The 20,437-nt window shown below is 55.8% G+C and overlaps 1 protein-coding gene across 1 annotated transcript in view; it reads right to left on the reverse strand.

The window, feature by feature from the left end:
- The window catches only part of LOC131812594 (uncharacterized), a 30,878-nt gene that overhangs the window by 6,288 nt on the left and 4,153 nt on the right, over nucleotides 1-20,437 (reverse strand). Inside the window, exons 2-8 of the mRNA XM_059142357.1 lie at nucleotides 16,007-16,145; nucleotides 12,460-12,588; nucleotides 9,350-9,460; nucleotides 7,389-7,544; nucleotides 6,676-6,760; nucleotides 3,053-3,214; nucleotides 1,169-1,357 (exon numbers count right to left, since the gene is read on the reverse strand). Of these exons, the coding sequence (XP_058998340.1) occupies nucleotides 1,169-1,357; nucleotides 3,053-3,214; nucleotides 6,676-6,760; nucleotides 7,389-7,544; nucleotides 9,350-9,460; nucleotides 12,460-12,588; nucleotides 16,007-16,120 (946 nt within the window). The 5' untranslated portion in view covers nucleotides 16,121-16,145. The remainder of the gene's footprint in view (nucleotides 1-1,168; nucleotides 1,358-3,052; nucleotides 3,215-6,675; nucleotides 6,761-7,388; nucleotides 7,545-9,349; nucleotides 9,461-12,459; nucleotides 12,589-16,006; nucleotides 16,146-20,437) is intronic.

Genomic DNA, 20,437 nt, shown 5'->3' on the forward strand with positions numbered 1-20,437 from the left:
ACCTACACTAGGTGCAAAAGTCATGTCCTTACAAGGCACGCATCCCAAGGAAGTGGCTTAGTCCTTTTATTCCCCTGGTCTCTTATAAAATGTCAGCAATTATTTAAAAAAAATTGATTCCAAGAAATATTTGGTTTTCCGTGACAACCTGGAAATCTTCCCAGTCAACGGGGATTTTCTAATCCATCACTTTTCCCCCGTCCTGGCCTGCCTGCCGGGGAACTTAGCCAACTGAGTTCTGGTTTAATACGTCCAGGTCAGTGCGGCGGCTTCCCCAGGCTGGCCGTCGTAAACAAGGCTGCAGAGAAGGGGAAGCGCGCATCCACAAAGGACTACGACTCAGACATAAAAAGGAGAGAAATCTTGCTATTGGCAGCAACACGGATGCAGCTAGAAGGTGTAAGACGAAGTGAAATAAATCAGAGAAAGACACATATCCTGTGATTTCACATGAATGAGCAATTTAAGAAACAAAACAGATGAACAAAGGGAGGGAAGAAAAGAAACCAGAGAGACAAACCAAGAAACAGACCCTTAGCTGCGGAGAACTCGCGGATGGTCCGCAGGGGGGAGGTGAGCGGGGGATGGGGAAGCGGGAGGTGGGGTCGAAGGGGTGCGCCTGTCGTCAGGAGCACCAGCGGATGTCTAGCATCACCGGGTCAGCGTATTGTACGCCTGAAACTAACACAACAACCCTGCATGGTCACTATACCAGAATCAAAAAAAAAAATCCCTCCATCAGCCAAACGTTTGAAGGTCCTTCCAGATCTATGGTCTCAGCTCTCCTGATCTGTCTCTATTTATATATTTCAAATTATTTTGTGAGTAGGGGGGAGTAGGACTAACACGTAACGGAAGACACGTGCAGTCCCGCGTAGGACCCAGGGACACCTGACAACTGTTCGGTGTTCTGCACTGGGTTTCCTCGTCTCTAAAAGAACGGTGTCAGATGGGAGGGGACGGAGGCCTCCAGCCCACGAACAGGGGCCGCCGAAGTCACAGGCACGCGCACACGCTTAGTAAGTGACCGCGGAGGTCCCAGCACTTCTGAGAGGGGCTCCACCTTGTACTCGGAGCAGCGGTCGCTCCTGGGTGCTGGGCTGCGTCCCCCTTCCGGTGGCCCCGCGGTCCGCATCTGGGCTCACCCGGGTCCCTTCCTTCCACTCACCCATGAGGTCTGCCTGGAAAAGCCCTTCGGGGCAGAGGAACTTCTCCGGCCCCAGAGTGATCTCCTGGCCGTCGGGCAGCTGAAACTTGCGCGCGTAGGAAGGAGAGCTGGCTTTCATTTTTTCCTTCTTGAAGTCCGAAGCCACGTAGCAGCATTTTTCTTTTATGTCCCGGATGTACTCCCAGTCACCTATGGGGGACAGGAAAGGGCGTGACCGGGATGATTCACAGGAACATTCTGTCCCCCAAGGAGCATCTTCCTGGAGACTCGGCTCCTCCGGGTGGGGACGCGGCGCCAGCGTCGGAGCCTATTCCCGTGTCTGTCTCAGACCCCAGCCGCTCTTGGTCTGTACCGTGTGCTGGGGCCCAGGCCTGTGGACGAGAATGGTGGCTCAGAGGGTCCTCAAGTGTGACACCAGCATTTGGGCAACATCAGCATCCTACGTTGATTTCTACCGTGTACGGTGTGTGTTTTTAGGGGGTTGGAAAATCAAACCCAGTCTTGGCATCTGTTGAAGTACCGGCCGCTGTGGGTGCGCCCATGCCGACCTGCTGGGAAGGTCGGCTGCAAACAGCGCCCAGCCGCCCCCTCCTGTGGACAACCGCCCAAGCCGGCCAGGCCCCCTGACTCGGAAACATCTGGAAGGTCACACCCTCCCACCTTCTGGCTGGCTGACCATGGGTTTTAGAGCCTGCGATGTCTTTCGGTGTTATGGTTTTCTATTTTGCCTACCGCTACTTTTGAATTTGGATCAGAGCTCCCAGCACCTGCCTGCCTAGAAATCCCCCCCGATTCTTCAGCCACTGACACCCGGCGTCGGCCCCCACCCTTCCCCCTCAACCGCTCCGTCTGCGCCTGTCCTGCCTTCCTTCTTCCAGAACCTGCCGCTCCCTTCTCGCTCCCCTCTCGCTCCCTGGCTTCTGGGACCTTGCACTCTCCTGGCAGGTCCCTCCTCCTCACCTACTCTGGGCTTTGGTGAGAGGAACCTAGGTTGAAATCCTGCCTCTGCCATTTACCAAGCTTGGTTTTATGCAAGTGCGCTCTCTTGTTAGCCTTCCCTTTCCTCATCTCTAAGATTGGGATGAATCTCCTCTCCCAGGACAGCCTTGCAGACGGGATGAGACAATGCACATAGGATCTTGGTAAGTGTGAGCTGTCCACAACGTGCTAGCCTTTGTCCTGGCTGATCCTTCTCACTTCCCCTTGCTTTCTTCTAATCGCTGCTGTTCTGAAGCGTTCCATACTTTGTGTGGCTTTGGATGCAGACCTCTGGCCTGGGAGGACCACTGCAGGCTTGTGGGGAGCGGGTGTCACGCAAGTTATACGTCTGGGAACCTAGCGCAGGAAGTGGGTGAAAAGTGGAACAGACGCATCCTCATCTGGAGTCCTTGGGTTCATCTCCCAGGGGATACACCTGCTAGTCATGTGATGTTGAAGTCACCTACTTCTTCTAAGCCTCCTCTTGCAGGGGAGATAACTAATCCCCCTCCTGGTGTCAGAGCATGAAGCAATGACAGGAAGTATGTGAAGTGTTTGCTCAGCCAAGTGTCTTGCACAAAGTAAGTACTGTGTAAAGCTTAACCAGTCATCATCATCATTATGTCACCATCAACATCGTCACCCTCATCACCACCATCACCGCCATCACCATCACCACCACCACCACCATGATCACCACATCCTCACCCTCATGACCACCAGTATCACCACCATCACCATCACCACCATCACCATCACAATCACTAAATGGAGTTGTTTATAAAACTTGAACCATGGTTAAGTAGCTTTAGCTTTGCAAGTTGAGGGCTACAGGTTAAGTAAGCCAAGCAGGCAATATTACACCCCAGGGACTGGTTCATTTGGCCAAGAAGAACAACGTCCTACCTCTGCTCACCAGCGAGTGCCCACTGTCTGTCAATAGTTGCAGGAGGTACAATGTAAGGTCTTGGCCCGCTATGTCCATCTGGATGGTTGACTGATGCAGGGGACAGCCATCAATGATGGGCACAAAGTATGTCATTCCTTCTCCAGATTCAATAGTTGTTCCTAGACAAGAGAACACACCAGCATTATAATGCAGGGTTTGTGACATCTCTTGTCGATTGTCAAGCCTGCAGGAAGAGAGGATAAAGGGGGAATCATTGGAGGGAAAGCAAAGGGTCTAGGGAGAAAACTCTCTTCTGTAGGGCAGTGTGCAAGGATAAAGCTTATCCAGACCAGACCAGGGACCAGCTGTTTTGGACAGAAAACCTGCAAATATTCTTCTTAAACTAAACATATAGACATCAGCAGCAGTTGCCAAAGGGTAAAAGGAAGAAGAATGTTCCGCTCTTAACAGCTTTTCCCCTAAAAATCTGGGTATCAATGCAGGAGCTGGGACTCTCTGGGTGGCATTTGGATGTCCGAAGAGTCTGGATGCAGTGGGAGGGGCACATGTTTCGGTCAGCAAAGCAAACTACATCTCTCGGTGCTAGTCCAAAAGTGATGTGGTCATGGAAACCCAGGTTTCACTTTGTGTGAAATGGTGATTCACGGCGCCACCCAGAGCGGATCAGGGGTCTGGCTGGTTGACCTCTTTCACGTGCTGGATCTGGTAACCAAGGATTTCACATTTAAAAGTGAAGCAAAAATGAGTCAAGGAGGCGTCCTCATCTAGCTAAGGGAGGGAACAAAGAGTGGGTTCCCCCCATACACACCTAAAACAGAAATACAGGAATCAATAGTTTTCAAGATCCGGGGCACCAAACAACAAAGGATGGTTTCAGGGGTCCCGGGAGACATGACATCACAAGGAGAGAACATGGCAGACCAAGATCCCTCGTAAACACAGAGACAAAACTCTTTAAAAATTTTAGCAAATATATGCAAAGGATAACATGTCATGACCAAATTGGTTTTATCTCAGGACCTCAAGGTTGTTCTAATATTCAAAAATCAATTAATGTAAGTCACCATGTAAAGAAATAAAAGAGAATGTTCCACATGATCTGATCAGCAGAGGCAGAAAAAAATCATTTGATAAAATCCAACCTCCATTCATGATTTAAAAAGAAAAACACTCTCATCAAACTAGGAACACAGGGTACCTTCCTCCAACTGATAGAGGACATCAGTGAAAAACCTACAGCTATCAATGTTCTCAGTCTTTCAGTGAGAATGAATGACTTCCCTCTGAGGTCAGGAACAAGACAAGGATGTCTGCTCCCGCCGCTTTGATTCAGTGTTGCAGTGGAGATTCTCGCCAGAGCAATGGGGCAAGACACACACACACACACACACACACACACACACACACACTAAAAGGCACCCAGTTTGGAAGTAAAGAAGTAAAATTACAGACGGCATGGTTGCCTAAGCAGAAAATCTTACCAGCACTAGTAAATGAGTTTACTCAGGGTGCCAGGATACAGTATCCGTATACAAAAGCCAATTGTACTTCTATATACTTGGGCTGAACAATTAGAAATTGAAATAAAGTTACCATTTATAATAGAATCAAATTTATGAAATACTTAGAACAAATCCGATGAATGATTTCTACAACTTTTACACTGTGAGTGCAAACTACTGCCAAGAGAAATTAAGAAAACTTAGGAGTTATATCATATTTATTACTCAGGAGACACAATGTTGTTAAGACGTCAGTTTTCCCCAGGCTGATTTATAAATTCAACGAAATTCTGATCAAAACCCAAAGACAGTTTTTTGGTAGAAATTGACAAAATGATTCTGAAATTTATATTCAGGAACCTGGAATGGTCAAAATGTTATTTTAAAAAAAGAGAGACAAAAGGTATAGCACTATTATCTTATTTTAAGACTTATTAAGCTCCAGTAATCAAGACAATGTGGTATCAACCTATGGGTAGACAAATCGATCAATGGGACAGAACAGAGTATAGAACTAGACCCACATGTATATGGACAACTGATTTCCCCAAAAATACATGGAGATAATTCAGCGAAGAATGCAGGGTCTTTTCAACAAATAGTGTGGGAACAACCGGACATCTATGTGCACCAGAAAAACACTCGATTTGTACCATATTCCATATACACATCTGTATTCCACACTGAGAGAAATCAAAGCAGAAAAGCTTTGGGTTCAGCGTGTGTTTCTTAGATATTATACCAAAAGCATAATACACACACACACACACACAAAGGGGTAAATCGGACTTTAGTGACATTAAAAACTTCTACTCTTCAAAGCACATGCTGAAGAAAATGAAAAGCCAAGCCAGAGGCCAGGGGCAAGTCTTTGTAAAACATATACCTGGTGAGGGACTTGTACTGGGAATACACAAAGAATTCTCAAAACTCAAGGATGAACAGAACAGCTCAGGGGCCTCTGGGTCGTTCAGCGGGCTGAGCATCCGACTCTTGATTTCAGCTCAGGTCAGGATGTGGGGGTCCTGGGACTGAGCATCGAGCCCTGCACTCAGCACGGAGTCTGTTGTCCCCTCCCCCGCCCACGGGCGCTCGTTCTCTTGCTCTCAAATAAATAAGGAAATAAAATCCTAAAATCAAAAAAAAAAAAAAAAGATGAAGAACTTGTGAAAATCTGGCAAAACATTTCAACAGACATGGCACCAAGGGAGACAAGGGGGTGGCCAATTAGCACCCAAAGGCACGTTCCCTGCCCCTGCTTGTCAGGGACCTCCAGGTCAAAACCCCAGTAAGATGCCGTGTACCTGCTAGAAGGGCTGCCACGAAGAAGACTGGCCACGCCACGCTCACGAGGCTAGCGGAACGCAAGCCGAGTGTGCAGTCATGCTGGGAGCTAGCTTGGTGGATTTTTTAAAAAGTTCAAATACTCCTCCATTCTGACCCAATCATTTGGCTTCTAGGTATTTTTACCTAAGTGAAATGAAAGCGTATGTCCATGCTAAGACTTGTAGACAAATATCCACAGCAGCGCTATTTATAGTAACTCCCAACTGGAAAAAACCAAAATGTCCATCCGTAGGTAAATGAATCTGCAAAGTACGGGGCATTCACACAATGGCATATTGCTTGGTGATACAAAAAAAAAATGCACCATTGCTATAAACGGCAGCACAAATGAATCTCCAAAGAATTACTTCAGGGAGGGGGAAGCCATAGACAAAAGAGAACATACCCCACAGCATTTGTACAAAATTCCAGAATTTGCAAACTCGTGTGAGGACAGATTGGAGCTGGGCAGCGTGGGGAGTGGGGGAACATCTAGGAGCATCAAATACTTTTGTTATCTTGACTGATCTGACGGCAGCACGAGTGTGTCCACACGTCGAAAGTTCTCACATTGCGTGCCTTCGTCACGCGGTCTTAGTTGCACACCGATGACACCTCGATGAAGCTGCTCCGGAACAACGTGAGATGACTGGAAACAAAAGGCTTCTCCAGGAGGAAGGGAGGGCCGTTGGGAGGAGGGCCGCGCACGGTGTGTCTTGTGGACCCTTCTCTTTATTTATTATCTGGCAGGGAGGAAGGGGACAGGCGTGGGCTTCAAGAGGGCCACTCACCGGAGGTCTGGCCGGAGGCATAGAGGGACAGGACTCCTTGGTTGGCTAAGTGCAGGGCGGGCACGTTGAAGGTCTCAGACAGGATCTGTGGAGAAGGAACGGGAAGCAGTGGCGGTCAGGCCAGTGTACGGAAGAGCTGGTGAGTCTTCCCCTGGTTCTAGGACACTCGGAGCCCCTCTGCAGGGGCACCTGGCTCCCCCAGAGAGCCAGACACGGAGTCAGGGCACAGACCGGCCTTCATCCCAGCTCTGGCGCAGGAGCTCTGGGGCGCTGTTTCCCAGTCTATCATGTGGGCTTGCACCCTTCCCAGGGACCCTACGGGGCAGACCTAATAGACTGTCACGGGACTGAGGGGCTTCCAGCGTCTTCTGGGCCACCATGTCATCAGGATGCGGACGGTGCTGAACTCCCAGTGCCTCTATGGAGTCCACATTGGCGCCTCCTGGCTTCTGTTCTTTCTGCTCTTAGACGATAGGCAGACGTTACACGAGTCCCAACACTTAGACATGGGATGAGTTACGTGTTTTATGATACAGACCGCAAACCCTCCGTTACTGTGTGTTACCTGCGCACCAGACGCTTAGTCCACACACAGCTTGGTCCAGAACGCTGTCCTAGGTACTGACTGCGCACGGGGCCGAGGGCGCGGGCGGGGGGACACATCCTTGCTTCGGCTGCCCAAGGCGTCCCCCTTATGTGGATGTTGTCCGTACACACGGGAGACCAGCGGACAAGAATGTTAGGGAGGAGGTGGCAGGGGTGGTAGGCAGGGCACTGCCTCCGTGAAGTTGGCTGATGAGGGAACGATTCTCCGCAAGGTGGGGACGCTGGGCGATGCAGAGCACCTGGTAGAAGGAGTGATGCCAAATCTGCGGCGAGAGAAGGCGACACGGTGTCTCAGTGAGCCCTGGTCCAGCTCCTGGACTGACAAGGAGGCAAGGGGGCAGATCCTGTCTACACTGCAAGCGGCTTCTGCAGTAGCAGATATAACTGTGGGGTTCGCTGTGGGGTTCACTGCAGGAAAGAGCGCAGCTGCAGACGGGACACAGACCCTCCGCTGTGTACCGTCCTCGAGCAGGGAGGGGAGCAAACATTGGTGTGCGGACACGAGCCCCAAGACAGGCAGCGCGGACCGTGGCACCAGGCGTGCGCCAAATGAGCGACTTGACTTTACGAGCCATTGACTCATCTTTAAAATGGAAAATGTTCCCTTCCTCCTAAAGGATCATGAGGACATCACTGATCGCCAAACAGGACATCTGTAGAAAGCCTAGGACATTTGTTTCCTGTGGTTGCCATGACAAGTACCCAGACATGCGGCCGGTCGTCTTCCTAAGGTGGGTGGGCCTCATCCAATCAGTTGAAGATCAGAGTAGACCAGAAGGCTCCAGCCTGCTGACTCCCTGTGCACATCCTGGGGCTTGTCAGTCTCCATAACCACACGAACCAATCCCGTAGACCACGTCTCTTTCTATGTCTGTGTGTGTGCGTGTGTGCATGCATGTGTGTGTGTGTGTGTGTGTATGTGTGTGGGTGTGGGGGTGTGTCCCACCATTCTGATTCTCTGGAGAAACCTAAGACAGTTTGGGATCCGCACATCCCCCTCCTGCTGGGGACAACCCTGCTTCTCTCTTGTTCCCACAGCTCACTGGGTCCCTGATGGGCACATGGGGTTCTCAGATCGGATTCCTGCCGTTTCAAGGACGTGGGCTTTGTGCCCCAGCGGTGGCCCACTTCTGTGATCTCCCCGTCCACGTGCAGAGGAAGATTCCTCGGCCCCCTCCGGGCTTTGTTTTAAATGAGGCACAGCTCACATCTGTGCTCTGATTGCTGGTGCTCTGTTTCTGGGCCGCGGAGCACACCTCCTCCACGTGCAGGCGGGAGCGTGGGCCCTGGCCTGCCCTTGGGGTCTCTGCTCACTGCAGGAGATGCCACTGGGCTCCAGGGGCTCTGGGCCAGGTGGTGGAAACTTGCTGTTTGCTTAATTAGTTCACAGATGTCCTCATTAGTTGTAACTGGAACCTGGACAGCCAGCAGCAGCCCTGCAGCCCCCGCCCCCGACCTGGACCCCCCTCCAGCCCTAAGGAAGACTCTGCAGCCTTCGGGGGGACACCCTCCTTTTTCCACCAGTCTGTCCTTAACGACCTCTGAGAACCAGTTCAGTCCAGTTCAACCTGGTCAATCTCTCCACGCTTACCACTAACCCCCTTCCTGGAGAGTGGGCCCGGGGGGAAGCTGGGAGCTCTCGAGTCAGGGTTGGACCTCCAAGCAGGTCCCCCACAGGGCAGGACCCAGGGTGAGGCTGTGAGGTCAGGCCTTGAGGTCAGAGGCAGTGGGTCCCCCAGCCTACTGCCCTGCGGCCTCAGCCCTAACACTTTTGCTCCTAGACACGCCCGTGTCTCCGTCTGTGCAGCGGGACTTGAACTGCCCCGCCACAGCCCAGCCGTTGGGTCTGACCCAACAAGTCACATTAAACTCGTCGCCCACGGCTGCCCCTTGGTGCACTCTCCCATGGTGGCCATCAAGCTCACTGCTAAAGTCAAAGGGGGAAGATCTGTCCCCTGTCTGCCTCTTGCTCAGCAGAGAGGTGACGCCCCGAGGGCATCCCGAGGCTCAGGAGGGGGCCGGAGCTGCTGCCCTCCCCAGCCCTGCCGCCCAGCTCCCAGCCCCTTGCCTGTGACATCTTCTCCTTGCTGGACATCGGGTTTGAGGGTGGCTCGGTCACCATCAGAGGATGCTGCTCGGGGGCGATGCAGAGCACCTGGTAGAAGGAGTGATGCCAAATCTGCGGCGAGAGAAGGCGACACGGTGTCTCAGTGAGCCCCGGCCCAGCTCCTGCAAGGGGGCAGATCCTGTCTACACTGCAAGCGGCTTCTGCAGTAGCAGATATAACTGTGGGGTTCGCTGTGGGGTTCACGGCAGGAAAGACAGTGCAGCTGCAGACGGGACACAGACCCTCCGCTGTGTACCGTCCTCGAGCAGGGAGGGGAGCAAACATTGGTGTGCGGACACGAGCCCCAAGACAGGCAGCGCGGACCGTGGCACCAGGTGTGCGCCAGACGAGCGACTTGACTTTACGAGCCGTTGCCTCATCTTTAAAATGGAAAATGTTCCCTTCCTCCTAGAGGATCATGAGGACATCACTGATCGCCAAACAGGACATCTGTAGAAAGCCTAGGACATTTGTTTCCTGTGGTTGCCATGACAAGTACCATAGCCCGAGCAGCTTAAACTATAGGAATTATTGTCTCCCAGGCCCGGAGGTGGGAAGTCAGCCAGGCCAGGTCCTCTGAGGCCTCTGTCCTTGTGTGTGGACAGCTGTCCTCTCCCTGTGTCCTCACGGGGTTGTCCTTCTGTGGGCATCTGTGTCCTAATGTCCTTTTCTTAGAAGGACCCCCTGTCAGATCATATAAGGTCCCGTCCTAGTGACCTCATTTTACTTTAATTGCATCTTTTAAGACTCCATCTCCAAATGCGGTCACCTTCTGAGGTGCTGGGGGTCAGGGCTCCAACAGAGGAAACTGGGGGACACGGTTCAGGCCGTAGCACCCAGCAGAGTGCTTGACGCACGGTAGGTGTTCAAGAAGCAATGATTAGTTATTCTGGAAAAAGGTCCTGCCTGCCTCTGGGGAGGGAGGCTCCATGAAGAATCGAAAACAGAAGTCAGGGACACCCTCCCTGGGGGAAGTTCCAGGGGGGGAAGCATCTCAGGAAAGAGGGGCCTGGGGCCGGGCCACAAAGCACAAACAAGATGGCGCCTGGCAAACAGCAAAAGCCAGAGGGGTGAGGTCGTGGCTGGACGTCCAGCTGCGGACGGACAGGAGCAGGGAAGTGGCAGGATCAGATGGAGGAGGGGCACTCCGCAGGCTGTGTGGGGCTGAACTGAGGGGTGAGGCAGGAGGAGCGGCCTCACGGGGTGGACTGTTGCAATGATCCTGGTATTCAGGCAAGAACCGAACCAAGGGCCGGAACCAGCTGAAGAAGCGCAGGAAGTCCGTTCTGTAGGGCTCGGTGATGGGACAGGACGGGGAAGGAAGGATGGAAGCCGCAGCCCAGGTGGCCGGGGTCCCACGAGCTGGGGGGCTGCACACTCCAGACCTGTCTACACCGCTTCAGTTTCTGCATCCCCTGCCACACACTCCTGGAGGGCTGCGGCCACACCACAGCCACCACCTCAGCTGAGCAGATAGGAAGAGCATCTGGGAGGGACCTTCCCACAACCACCCTTCAAGATGGCCCGCAGGGCCACACGCCTCCCGGCATCCAGCCTGGGGCAGACCTTGCCCATGCCGAACCAGGGCTGGCTTGTGTCACCTAGAGAGTACGGCAGAAGCGAGGGCATGTGGCCTTCAGGGCTGCGGCCCACAGCCGCACCGACTTGATTGTTCCCTCTGTGGGAGGCCAACCACCAAGCTGTGAGGACATTCAAGCGGCCCTGCTGAGGGTCCCCAGGAAGTACTACGTTGTTGGCTGCACGGGACGCCGCCTTGGTCACGTCTCCTCCAACCCCAGTCGAGCCTTCGGATGGTGCGGTCCCATGCGACCCCTGACTGCTGCCTCACGAAGGACCCCCAAGCCAGAACCACCCAATGGAGCTACTGCCAGATTCCTGACCCACAGCAACCATGAGAGGTACTAGGCGGCTATCAGTGTTTTAAGCCTCTGAGTTTCAGGATGGCTTGTTATGAGGCACAGAAAGTTAATCTCTCTTCCCAGGGAGCATGCGAGCGTCAACCATATACAGAGACCCAAATCAGAACCTTCCGATCCTGAGACAGAGTCGTCCAAATAGCCACACTCATTACATGCGTACTGTGCTGGACTAAGGCATTTTATTCTTACAGTAAAATACACACACCATAAAACTGGTCGATCTAACCATTTAAGAAAGTGTACACTTCAGCGGCAGGAAGCACTTCACATGGCCATGCAGCCGTTGCCACCTCCCGTCTCCAGAAATTTTTTATTGTCCTCGACCAGAACTCTGTCTTCCTTCAGCCCTAAGCCCCCATCCCCGCTCCCCCAGCCCCTGGCACCCACCGCCCGCTTTCTGTTTCTGTGAATCTGCCGACTAAGGGTGGGATCGTGCCGCGCGGGTCCTTTTTTTGTCCGGCTTATTTCACGGAGCGTCGTGTCGAGGTCCAGCCATGCTGTGGCCAGTGTCCAAACGTCCTTCCTTTTCGAGGCTGAGTGATAGTCCGCCGTACGTATCCAGCACATTTTGCTCACCCGTCCGTCTGCCAATGGGCAGACGTGTCTTGGCTGTGGTGAGTGCCGCCGCACTGGCCATGGGTGTGAGGATGTCTCTTCCCATCCTTGTTTTCAGTCCTTTCACTTTTGGAAGAACCACCATATGGTGCCCCACAGAGGCTGCACCATTTTACATTCCCACCATCCACGCACAAGGTCCTGAGGCTGCCACTTGTCATTTTCTATTGTTGCTGTTTTTAAACGGCCGTCCTGGGTGTGGCGTGGAGTAGGGATCCCTTGTCCGCCATTCCTTCAATCCGCGCGCGAGTGTGACGCACAAGGAAGAATTAGACCCTTTCTTACAGATAAGGAAACACAGGACCAGGGAGGAGGGTTCCTTTTCCGAAATGACACAGAGACAGGATTCAGGCTCAGGGGTCTGACTCCACAACCCGTGTCATCAGGAGCGTGATGTAGTGTCTGCGGGGACGGAGAGCCCCGGAGGCCGGGACACCTGCTTCCCCAGGTTCCAGGGCAGCGGGAACGCCACCGAACGTCCTGGAGCTCATCCCCCGCCACGGAAGCTGAGCCCACCTTCTCCATGTTGTCCCAGTTAGTGACGGTCGCCCGCGAGACAGGACACTGCAGGTTAAGCTCCCGTCGCCTTTTCTGAGCCTCGTCGCCGATGAACCAGTCTTCCTCTTCCATCCCCACCAACAGATTCTGAAAGACACAGGCCAGGACCGATGGGCTGTCAAGGGCAGCTCCCCTCCACTCGGCTCCCCTGCGCTGGTGCATGTGCATGTGGCCTCGGAGCCCTGATGTCCCACTGGGGGACCGTTCCAGGTCACAGCGCTGGCTGCCGTGGCCTCAAGCCTGAACACAATTTCAAGATGCGGCTAAGAGGTTTTAGCAGATGATCTGCAAGGTAGGAGAGCTCCTGAGGACACTCACCTTGTCTGCTTGCGGGTGCGTCACTGGGGGCAGGGGAGGCTACGGAGTAAGGGAGGGGTCCGGAGGGACACCAGCTTCTACACGTGCTCTGGAAAATTGGCAGGGGGAGGGTCTACGGGTTCACTGACTTCGTGATTCTTGAGGAAGACGGACCGAGCGGCTTTCACGGCCGAGGAAACCACTTATTCCGTCCTCAGCAGGGGTGTGACCGTTCGGGCCGTGTGTAAGTCTGTGTTCACCAAGAAGCAGTCACCAGCCCAGGATGGAAAGGGCGGATCCTAGCCGGGAACACGCCTGTGTGAGGGGAAAGGCGGAGGGTGCCTGCCGGGCCGGGGGCAGGTCTGAGCCCGGGCTCAGGAGAGGGTGTGGGGTGTGTGTTCTAGAAGGCTGTGAGGGTTAGCCGCCGGGGATGCTAACCGGTCACTCCTGCAAGGACCCCCACATTGCCCAGAAAGGCGTCTGTCAGGGCGTCCCTGCCGTGCTCAGCTGTGGGCGAAGAGCGTCCCGCAGGGAGCGTGGCCTCGGCGTCGGGCTGCGGTCCTGCGCTGCTCTCGGGTGGGATGGGTTTCAGGGCGCATTTTGGAGGTCGCCACAGCTCAGGTGCACCGACCTCTCAGGGTGCGGTTTCGTCTTTTAGGCAGAAGGGTTAGGGCTGGGGGAGAAGCACTAGCCAGGAGGCCCAGGCCTGCTCCGAGCTCCGTCTCCTGCCTGTCGGGGTGCGACTCAAGGAAGCCGCCGATGGGAATGCGTTTTGTCACAAGAAAGGACAGGCTGGCGTGAAGGGCCATCCCTGCCGGCCTGCCTCGGACATTTTCTGGGCTCGCGGCAGCCTGAGGGCCTGCCTCTACGTGGCCGCGGGGCTCCCTGGAGGGGTCTCACGTCCGGCCTGCCACGGGACCGAAGGGCACGGGAGGGGCCGTGGAGCCGAGAGTGCCCCGGAGCGTCCTGTCACACGTGGACTCCCCTTGGAGACAGAAACTCACCTCCTGCTGCCCAGGGGCCGGCCCTAAGGCCTGGGAGGGCGGCAGCCGAGGGGTTCGTAGGACCCAAAGCCAGACAACCCTGGGCCCCGAGGTCCAGGTGGGTCACTTTCTGCACTGGAAATCCACTGTGGTCACCCGTGTCTACCCTGGCGAGGAATCTGGTCTTTCTCCCTGAGACCTTATGCTTTATCATGTGCGTAACCTCTCTCATGTCTAACCCTGCCTCCCACTCCTCGTACAGTGAACAGGAACTTTTCCTCCCCCGGGGCTGTGGTGCCACAGCCAGCTTTCGTCCCGCAGAGCAAATGACCACACCTGCCGGGGCAAGAGGTGCCACGCCAAGGATTGCAAACAGAGGGACTGACTGTGCGGCTTTGGTGACACAACGCAGAGAGCCTGAACGAGCCAACGGGGGAGACACTGAGGTGCCCGGAGACTAGGACCCCAGGATCGTGAGGCGGAGAACATGGAGTAGCAGGGAGAGCTCAGAGGAGGCCGGGCGGAGCTGGGGGAGAGGCAGGAAACCAGCAAAGAAGACCTGCCCCCTCCTCCCCCCTCAGTCTGCCCCTAGTGCCCGGGTCGGCAGCATCTGTTGGGGTGGTTGATGGGGGGTGGGTCCCAGCCTGAGAGTCGCAGCGCGGGCCAGGGGTGGGCCCTATGGACAGTGGCAGAACCCAACTCTAATGGGTTGGAAGGTGCTCCCAGAAGTTGTGTCTGCCTCCACCCTCTAGAGCCTATGTGGAGGGGACTGTGTTTGGGAGCAGGGTCCTTGCGGATGTGGTTGATTTAAGGATATTGAGAGGAGAACATTCTGGATGACCGGTGATGAGTGTCCAGGTAAGAGTGTGGGGAGGGCGGGTCCGCGACAGAGATAAGAGGACAGACCGGGCAGAGGCTGGAGGGGACACCGCCGCGAGCCCGTGGGCGCCGGGAGCCCCCAGCAGCCGGAGGAGCTAGGAGGCCCCTCCTCAGCAGGCTGGAGGGAGTGTGGCTCTGCCCACACCTGGTTGAGGACTTGTGGCCTCTAGAACTGGGACAGAGCCAGCTTCTGGGGTTTGAAGCCAGCGGTCCCTGGAGCTCTGGTACGGCTGTCCCAGGACACGCACACTCGTCATGGTCCCCGCCCTCGGTGTGGTCTCCACCATGGCTCCCCACGGCCCATGGGCCGGACGCCGTGCTAAGCTCACCCACAGCCCCCCCCCCCTCACTTCAGCGGCGGCCCGACGTGGCGTGCACGCTTGCATTTTGTGCAAGAGGAACCTGAGCTCTGGAGGCCATTTGCCCCAAGTCACCCGAGGGCTGAGGCCGGGGAGCGGCGAGCGCATGGGGGTCTCCCGGCCCCGCGGCCCCCACTCTTCAGCGCTGAGCTTGTCGTTTTGAAGAAACAGCCCCGTCCGCCCATTAGCCAGGAGGCAGGCGCCTGCCGTTACGCACTCGGAGAGGAGCAGGGATGCTGCTCCCGGCCCCCAGCCGGTCGCACGTCGGAATGTCTGTCTTAACCCAAGCTGCCTGATTAGAAACGTTGCCAGGAACTGCTCCGAGCGATGCAGGGCCTGGGCGCGGGCCTCCTGGGCCCCGTGATGTTTGGGGCTCTCACGTGACCCCACCGCTCCCTCTCAGGATGGGCAATCTCCCCAAGGACGCGACTCCGCACTGCGGCCTCACACTCGGTGGGTCCTGTCTCTGTTACGTGCTCACACAGGGTCACAGGCTGGTCACCTCTCGAGCTCCCGGCTCCTCTTCAGGGAGCAGGGACACCGTGGGACCTTCCTCGTAGCACCACCAGGCTCATGTCAACCTGAGGAGTTACGGTCCTTGCGTGAGCTGGGGGCTCACAGCTGGTCTGGCTGGGGGACGTGTGGGGACGGGGCAGGGCCCCCAGAAGGGAGGCGGGAGATCACCCTGCAAAGGCCACGCGGGTGGGAGCTAGTCCCATGTGCCGCCCCGGGGAAGGCCCGGAGGACGAGCACGGCATCTGGTCTGCAGATGTGATGGGTTAATCTGCATGAGCTTTCTGGAAGAGTGACTTATCCTGAACATCTGGACACAACAATCTGAATTTCTTAGATACCGAATTGCCACACAAGCCAGCAATCCCGCTCCTGGGGACCCACCGGGAGGAGAGCGTAGGGCCTTAGACAGACATGGGGACAGACACAGCCCCCCGGCAGCACTGGGCACCCCCCGAGGTCGAAGCCACTCACGTCGTGTCGAAGTTTCCCGAGGATGGTGGGGAACACGGCCCGGGGGGCCTCCATGCCCGAGAAGCCCACCTTGCTGAAGCCTGAGCCGTAGTCACAGACGAGGGGCACGTTCATGGCGTTGTGCGCGACCCGGGCGGGGCTGCGGGAGACACAACATGGTCATTCGTGCCATTTGCGAGGTGCTTGACCAAGGGGCAGGGGCTGGGCCAGGGTGGACACGGGTTCCGACCTCATGGCACGGCGGGTGTCTCTCCAAACCTAGAGCAGGGCCCTGCTGGGTCCAAGCCACTGTGTGGGTGCTGAGGGCAGGTATCCATGATCCTGTGCGGGCGGCTGCCTGGGGGCGGCAGGGCTGGGGCCAGCTCCTGGGCTACAGAGCTCCTGGGCTACAGAGCTCCTGCTAGGACCCGGCCTCTGCTGGTTTCTGGCGCAGTCCATGACCTGCTTCACGGGCACCTTCTTTCCCATTCACTGAGCCAGAGGCTTTAGGCAGGGAGACCCCGGGAGGAGCCGGTGGCCCTGGTGGTCACTGCAGGCTCTCCCTGTGCCCCCACCCCAGATCCCACCTCTCCCAGGGACCCTGCTGGGCTCCTGGCCCCAGGGTGAGGCCGATCCCTCCCCTCCCTCTGCTTCCAGACATCTCCCTTCCGTCTCTGCAGGTCCGGAAGGCAGGAGAAGGCACCGGAGAAGACAGTCACGCCCCCCCCCCCCCCAGCCCCGCACCTGCAGCTGCCCTGGTATGTTTTGATAATTAGTGCAGATCTATTATCGATTGGTTTTTTAAAAATTGGTCACCCTCAGAATAAACGAATCCATTTTCTCTTTTGAATACAGCATTTTAACGAAACCTTTATCATCACAAATGTTTTTGTCCCTTTAAGGCAATTTTCATTACTTTGCGGGTAGAGAACGTCTGTATATTCATTCATCATGGAAATAAGTCCCAGAACCTGCGAATCGCTCACGGCCGTCGCGGACGCGGGGTGCTTGCTCCTGCTGTCCTTGCAAACCACACGGGGGCCCCTTTCTTTCCGGGGCCTGAGAACAGCCGTGGGGGCAGGACCCGGGGCAGGGGATGCTCAGAGCTGCGTCCTCACGACGCACACACCTTCCATCTATCCCAGAGCAGAGGTTTTTAACTGTGGTTTTGTGGTGGACGTTTTCCTCGACGTGATCAGCATTCCCGAGTCACCGGGCACCACCTGGTACACGCGGTCTCTGAGCGCAGAGCCCCACGCCAGGCCACCACGACTTAACCATGATGCCCAACTGGCGAATGCTCAGACCCTGGCAGACTGGTCTCCCCCTCCCGTGGGACGCCGTGGTTGCACCAAGGTGGGTGGAAGCAGCTGGCCCGGCCCACGCCCGGCCACGGCCTCCGGGCGTTCTTCGGTCAAACGCCCCTGAGGGCCCGGGATGGTGTTCTTGACCTTCCCCAAACCCACAGCAGCCACGGCATTCCCACGTGAGGCCGTCGTGGAGGGGAAGGGCCCGTGAGGGATGTTGTGGGTTAGTGTCCCCACAGGAGGCATGTGGGTGTCCTGACTCCCAGCACCTTGGGAAATCTGGTCTTGACAGGCGTCATCGGGCTGAAGGAGGCCATGCGTGAGGGCAGGTCCTGTGTCAGTGCCTGGGGTCTTGTTGAAGAGGAGCAAAGTGGACACACACAGGAGAAGGTCACGTGGAGACGAGCAGAGGCCGGAGCGATCCGTCCGCGAGTCCAGGGACGCCCGACAGCGCTGACGGCGGCTGGGGGCTGGGAAGGATGCCCAGAGCAGATTTGCCTTCTGCCCCCAGAAGCGACCAGCCCTGTCCTCACTGTCACCTCAGACGGCCAGCCCCCGGGACGGGGACAGAGTGCGTTCTTGCCGTTGGGAGCCCCCCCAGTGTGTGGCAATTTCTTCCTGCGGCCACAGGACAGGGCCAAGGCCACTGGACCTTGCTGCTGTGAGAAAGGGGGTCCATCCCCACCCTCCTGGGCCCTTCTCAAGCCTTGGCTGAGATGCAGCCCACAGCCCAGAGAGGGCTTTCCAACGTGGTCACTATTACTCCCTTCGTTCTGCCGGTTTCTCTTCCCGTCGCTAGCTGTTACATGCTGTTGGAAAGAACACAGTCCATTTTCATTCAATTGTACCTTTTCTTGTAACTTTGCCTGAAGGTTGTAGCTCCTGTTCCGGTGAGGGCCAGAGTCTGTGCCTGTCTCGGCAGAGCTCGCTTGACCAGGAGAGGCTCACTGAGCTGAGGGCGGGGCCGGTCACAAGCCCTCGGGCACTCGGGTCAGGCCAAGCCTGCGGGCACTTACTGCTGAGCTCGGCTTTCCATCTGGCGCACGGAGACGTGACACAAGCCCCGTGGGTGTCGGGAACCCGGAGCAGTGCCTGGTCCACAGGGTTTGTTCCCCCTATAGTAACGATCATCGTGTCGTGATCGGTCGTGATCTGGAAACTAAATGTCACGGAAAACTATTGCACATTTACTTATTTTTAAAAAATTTTTAAGATTTTATTTATTTATTTGACAGACAGAGATCACAAGTAGGCAGAGAGGGAAAGAGAGGAGGAAGCAGGCTCCCTGCCGAGCAGAGCCCGATGCGGGACTCGATCCCAGGACCCTGAGATCATGACCTGGGCCGAAGGCAGCAGCTTAACCCACTGAGCCACCCAGGCGCCCCTCCTATCTGTTTTTCTTAAGAAAACGACACCAGGCTCCCTGCGGTGATGTCCCAGCCGCGAGGCCACGCAGAGCTGGAAGGGAACCCAACGTGCCGTGCTTACACACTTCCTGTTAACAGTCCTTCCTTTCGTGGAAATCCCCCTGGCTGGCTTCCAAGGTGTCTAAGCAGAAGTGGGGAGAAACACGCCCGACGACTGCACGGGGTTTGAATGGATGTTCTTGCAGACGCGACTTCTGGCGTGGGGCCAGACCCGGGTTCCTCTTTCAAGGCGTTTCCAGTCGAGAGCGGAAACACATCCGTGTTTGTTTGGTTTTTTTTGAAGATACTTTGGCTCATCATGATAAAGGCTCTAAATAAGAGGCAACACTGTTGAGTTGGCTTCCGAGGACCTGGCCAGATCCCAGACAGGGGAGCAGACGAGCCAAAGCACAGAGCTGGGGGTGGGCAGGGCAGTCCTTGGAGAAGTACGTGAGAGGCACATTCCGATGGCCTCGAGGGCCTTCGATGCCTTCCGCCCCCGCTGCTATCATATCTGTCGCATTCGTTGAGATGTTAACACATCTCAACAAACGGAGAGGACTTGCTCATGCAGGACACAGGTCTAAGTGAGCACCTGTAACCCTCCCAGCACCGCCGTGGGGCTGGGGGTCCCCACTCTCGACTTTCCAATGAGGACTCAGGCGCAGGGGAGTAGGGAAGATCTCCATCTCCTGAATGCTGCAGAGAGACTTAATCCCATGCAGCTCGCGTCCCTACCTCACCTCTCCACCTGCGCCCTGATTTGTGAACAGCCGTCCGTTCTTCGCAGCTTCCCTTGTTACAAGGGCAAGCCCATTTCCCCGCTCTTAAATCTGGGCTGGATTTGCGACCCCGGTGACCGGCAGGGTGTGATGGAGGCAGGTAGCGTCCATCAGGAAGCACTGTAGCCCCCGTCTCGCTGTCCTGACGACCGTGCGCAAGAGACTGAGGCAGCCAGCCAACCGCCCACCACCCGCCGGACAGGTGCGGGCTGCCCTCTCCAATCACTCAGCACAGGTGACCTCCTGGGTGGCCTCCAGCATACCAGAGAGGCCAGATCAGAACACTCACCCAGTCGACACGCAGACTAATGGATAATAATGAGACAGTTGTTGCCGTAAGCCAGTCTGGGCACACTCGTCATGTAGCAAGAGCTGACTGATACACTCTGTCTCACTCTCTGTGTTTTCTAAACCAATGGTCCTTCTCACACCCTCTGTGACGGGCTCAGTGCTGTCGACAGGCTCACAGCCACGGGCTCACCGATACACAGCACACGAGAGAAGCAGACGACATTATCAGAAGTCACAGAGTGATGGTTTAAACCAGGGCTTGGCAAGCTGCAGTCCGTGAGCTGGATCTGGCCCACTGACTGTTTTGTAAATAAAGTTTTATTGGTAGACGGCCATGCTCGTTCACTTACATACCGCCTGTGACTCCTTTGGGAGCATCGCCGCAGAGCTAAGCAGTTGAGACCAGGTTGTCACAAAGCCTGAAATATTTACAGTGTGGCCACGTACAGAAAACACTCGACAACCCCTGGTTGGTTCTCAAAGCATGGCTCCCAGACTCGCAGGATTTACTTTGCTCATTAGAAACGCAGCACCTCTGTCCTCACCCCCCATCTACGGAATCAGAAATGCTGGGCGTCGGGGCCGGCAATCTCATTTTAATAAACCGTCTGGGTGATTCTGACATCCACTGCTTCCAGGCAAGACTCCGCAGCACAAACACTTTGG

The sequence above is a fragment of the Mustela lutreola genome, chromosome 1, assembly GCF_030435805.1.
Source record: "Mustela lutreola isolate mMusLut2 chromosome 1, mMusLut2.pri, whole genome shotgun sequence".
Taxonomy (NCBI): Eukaryota; Metazoa; Chordata; class Mammalia; order Carnivora; family Mustelidae; genus Mustela; species Mustela lutreola.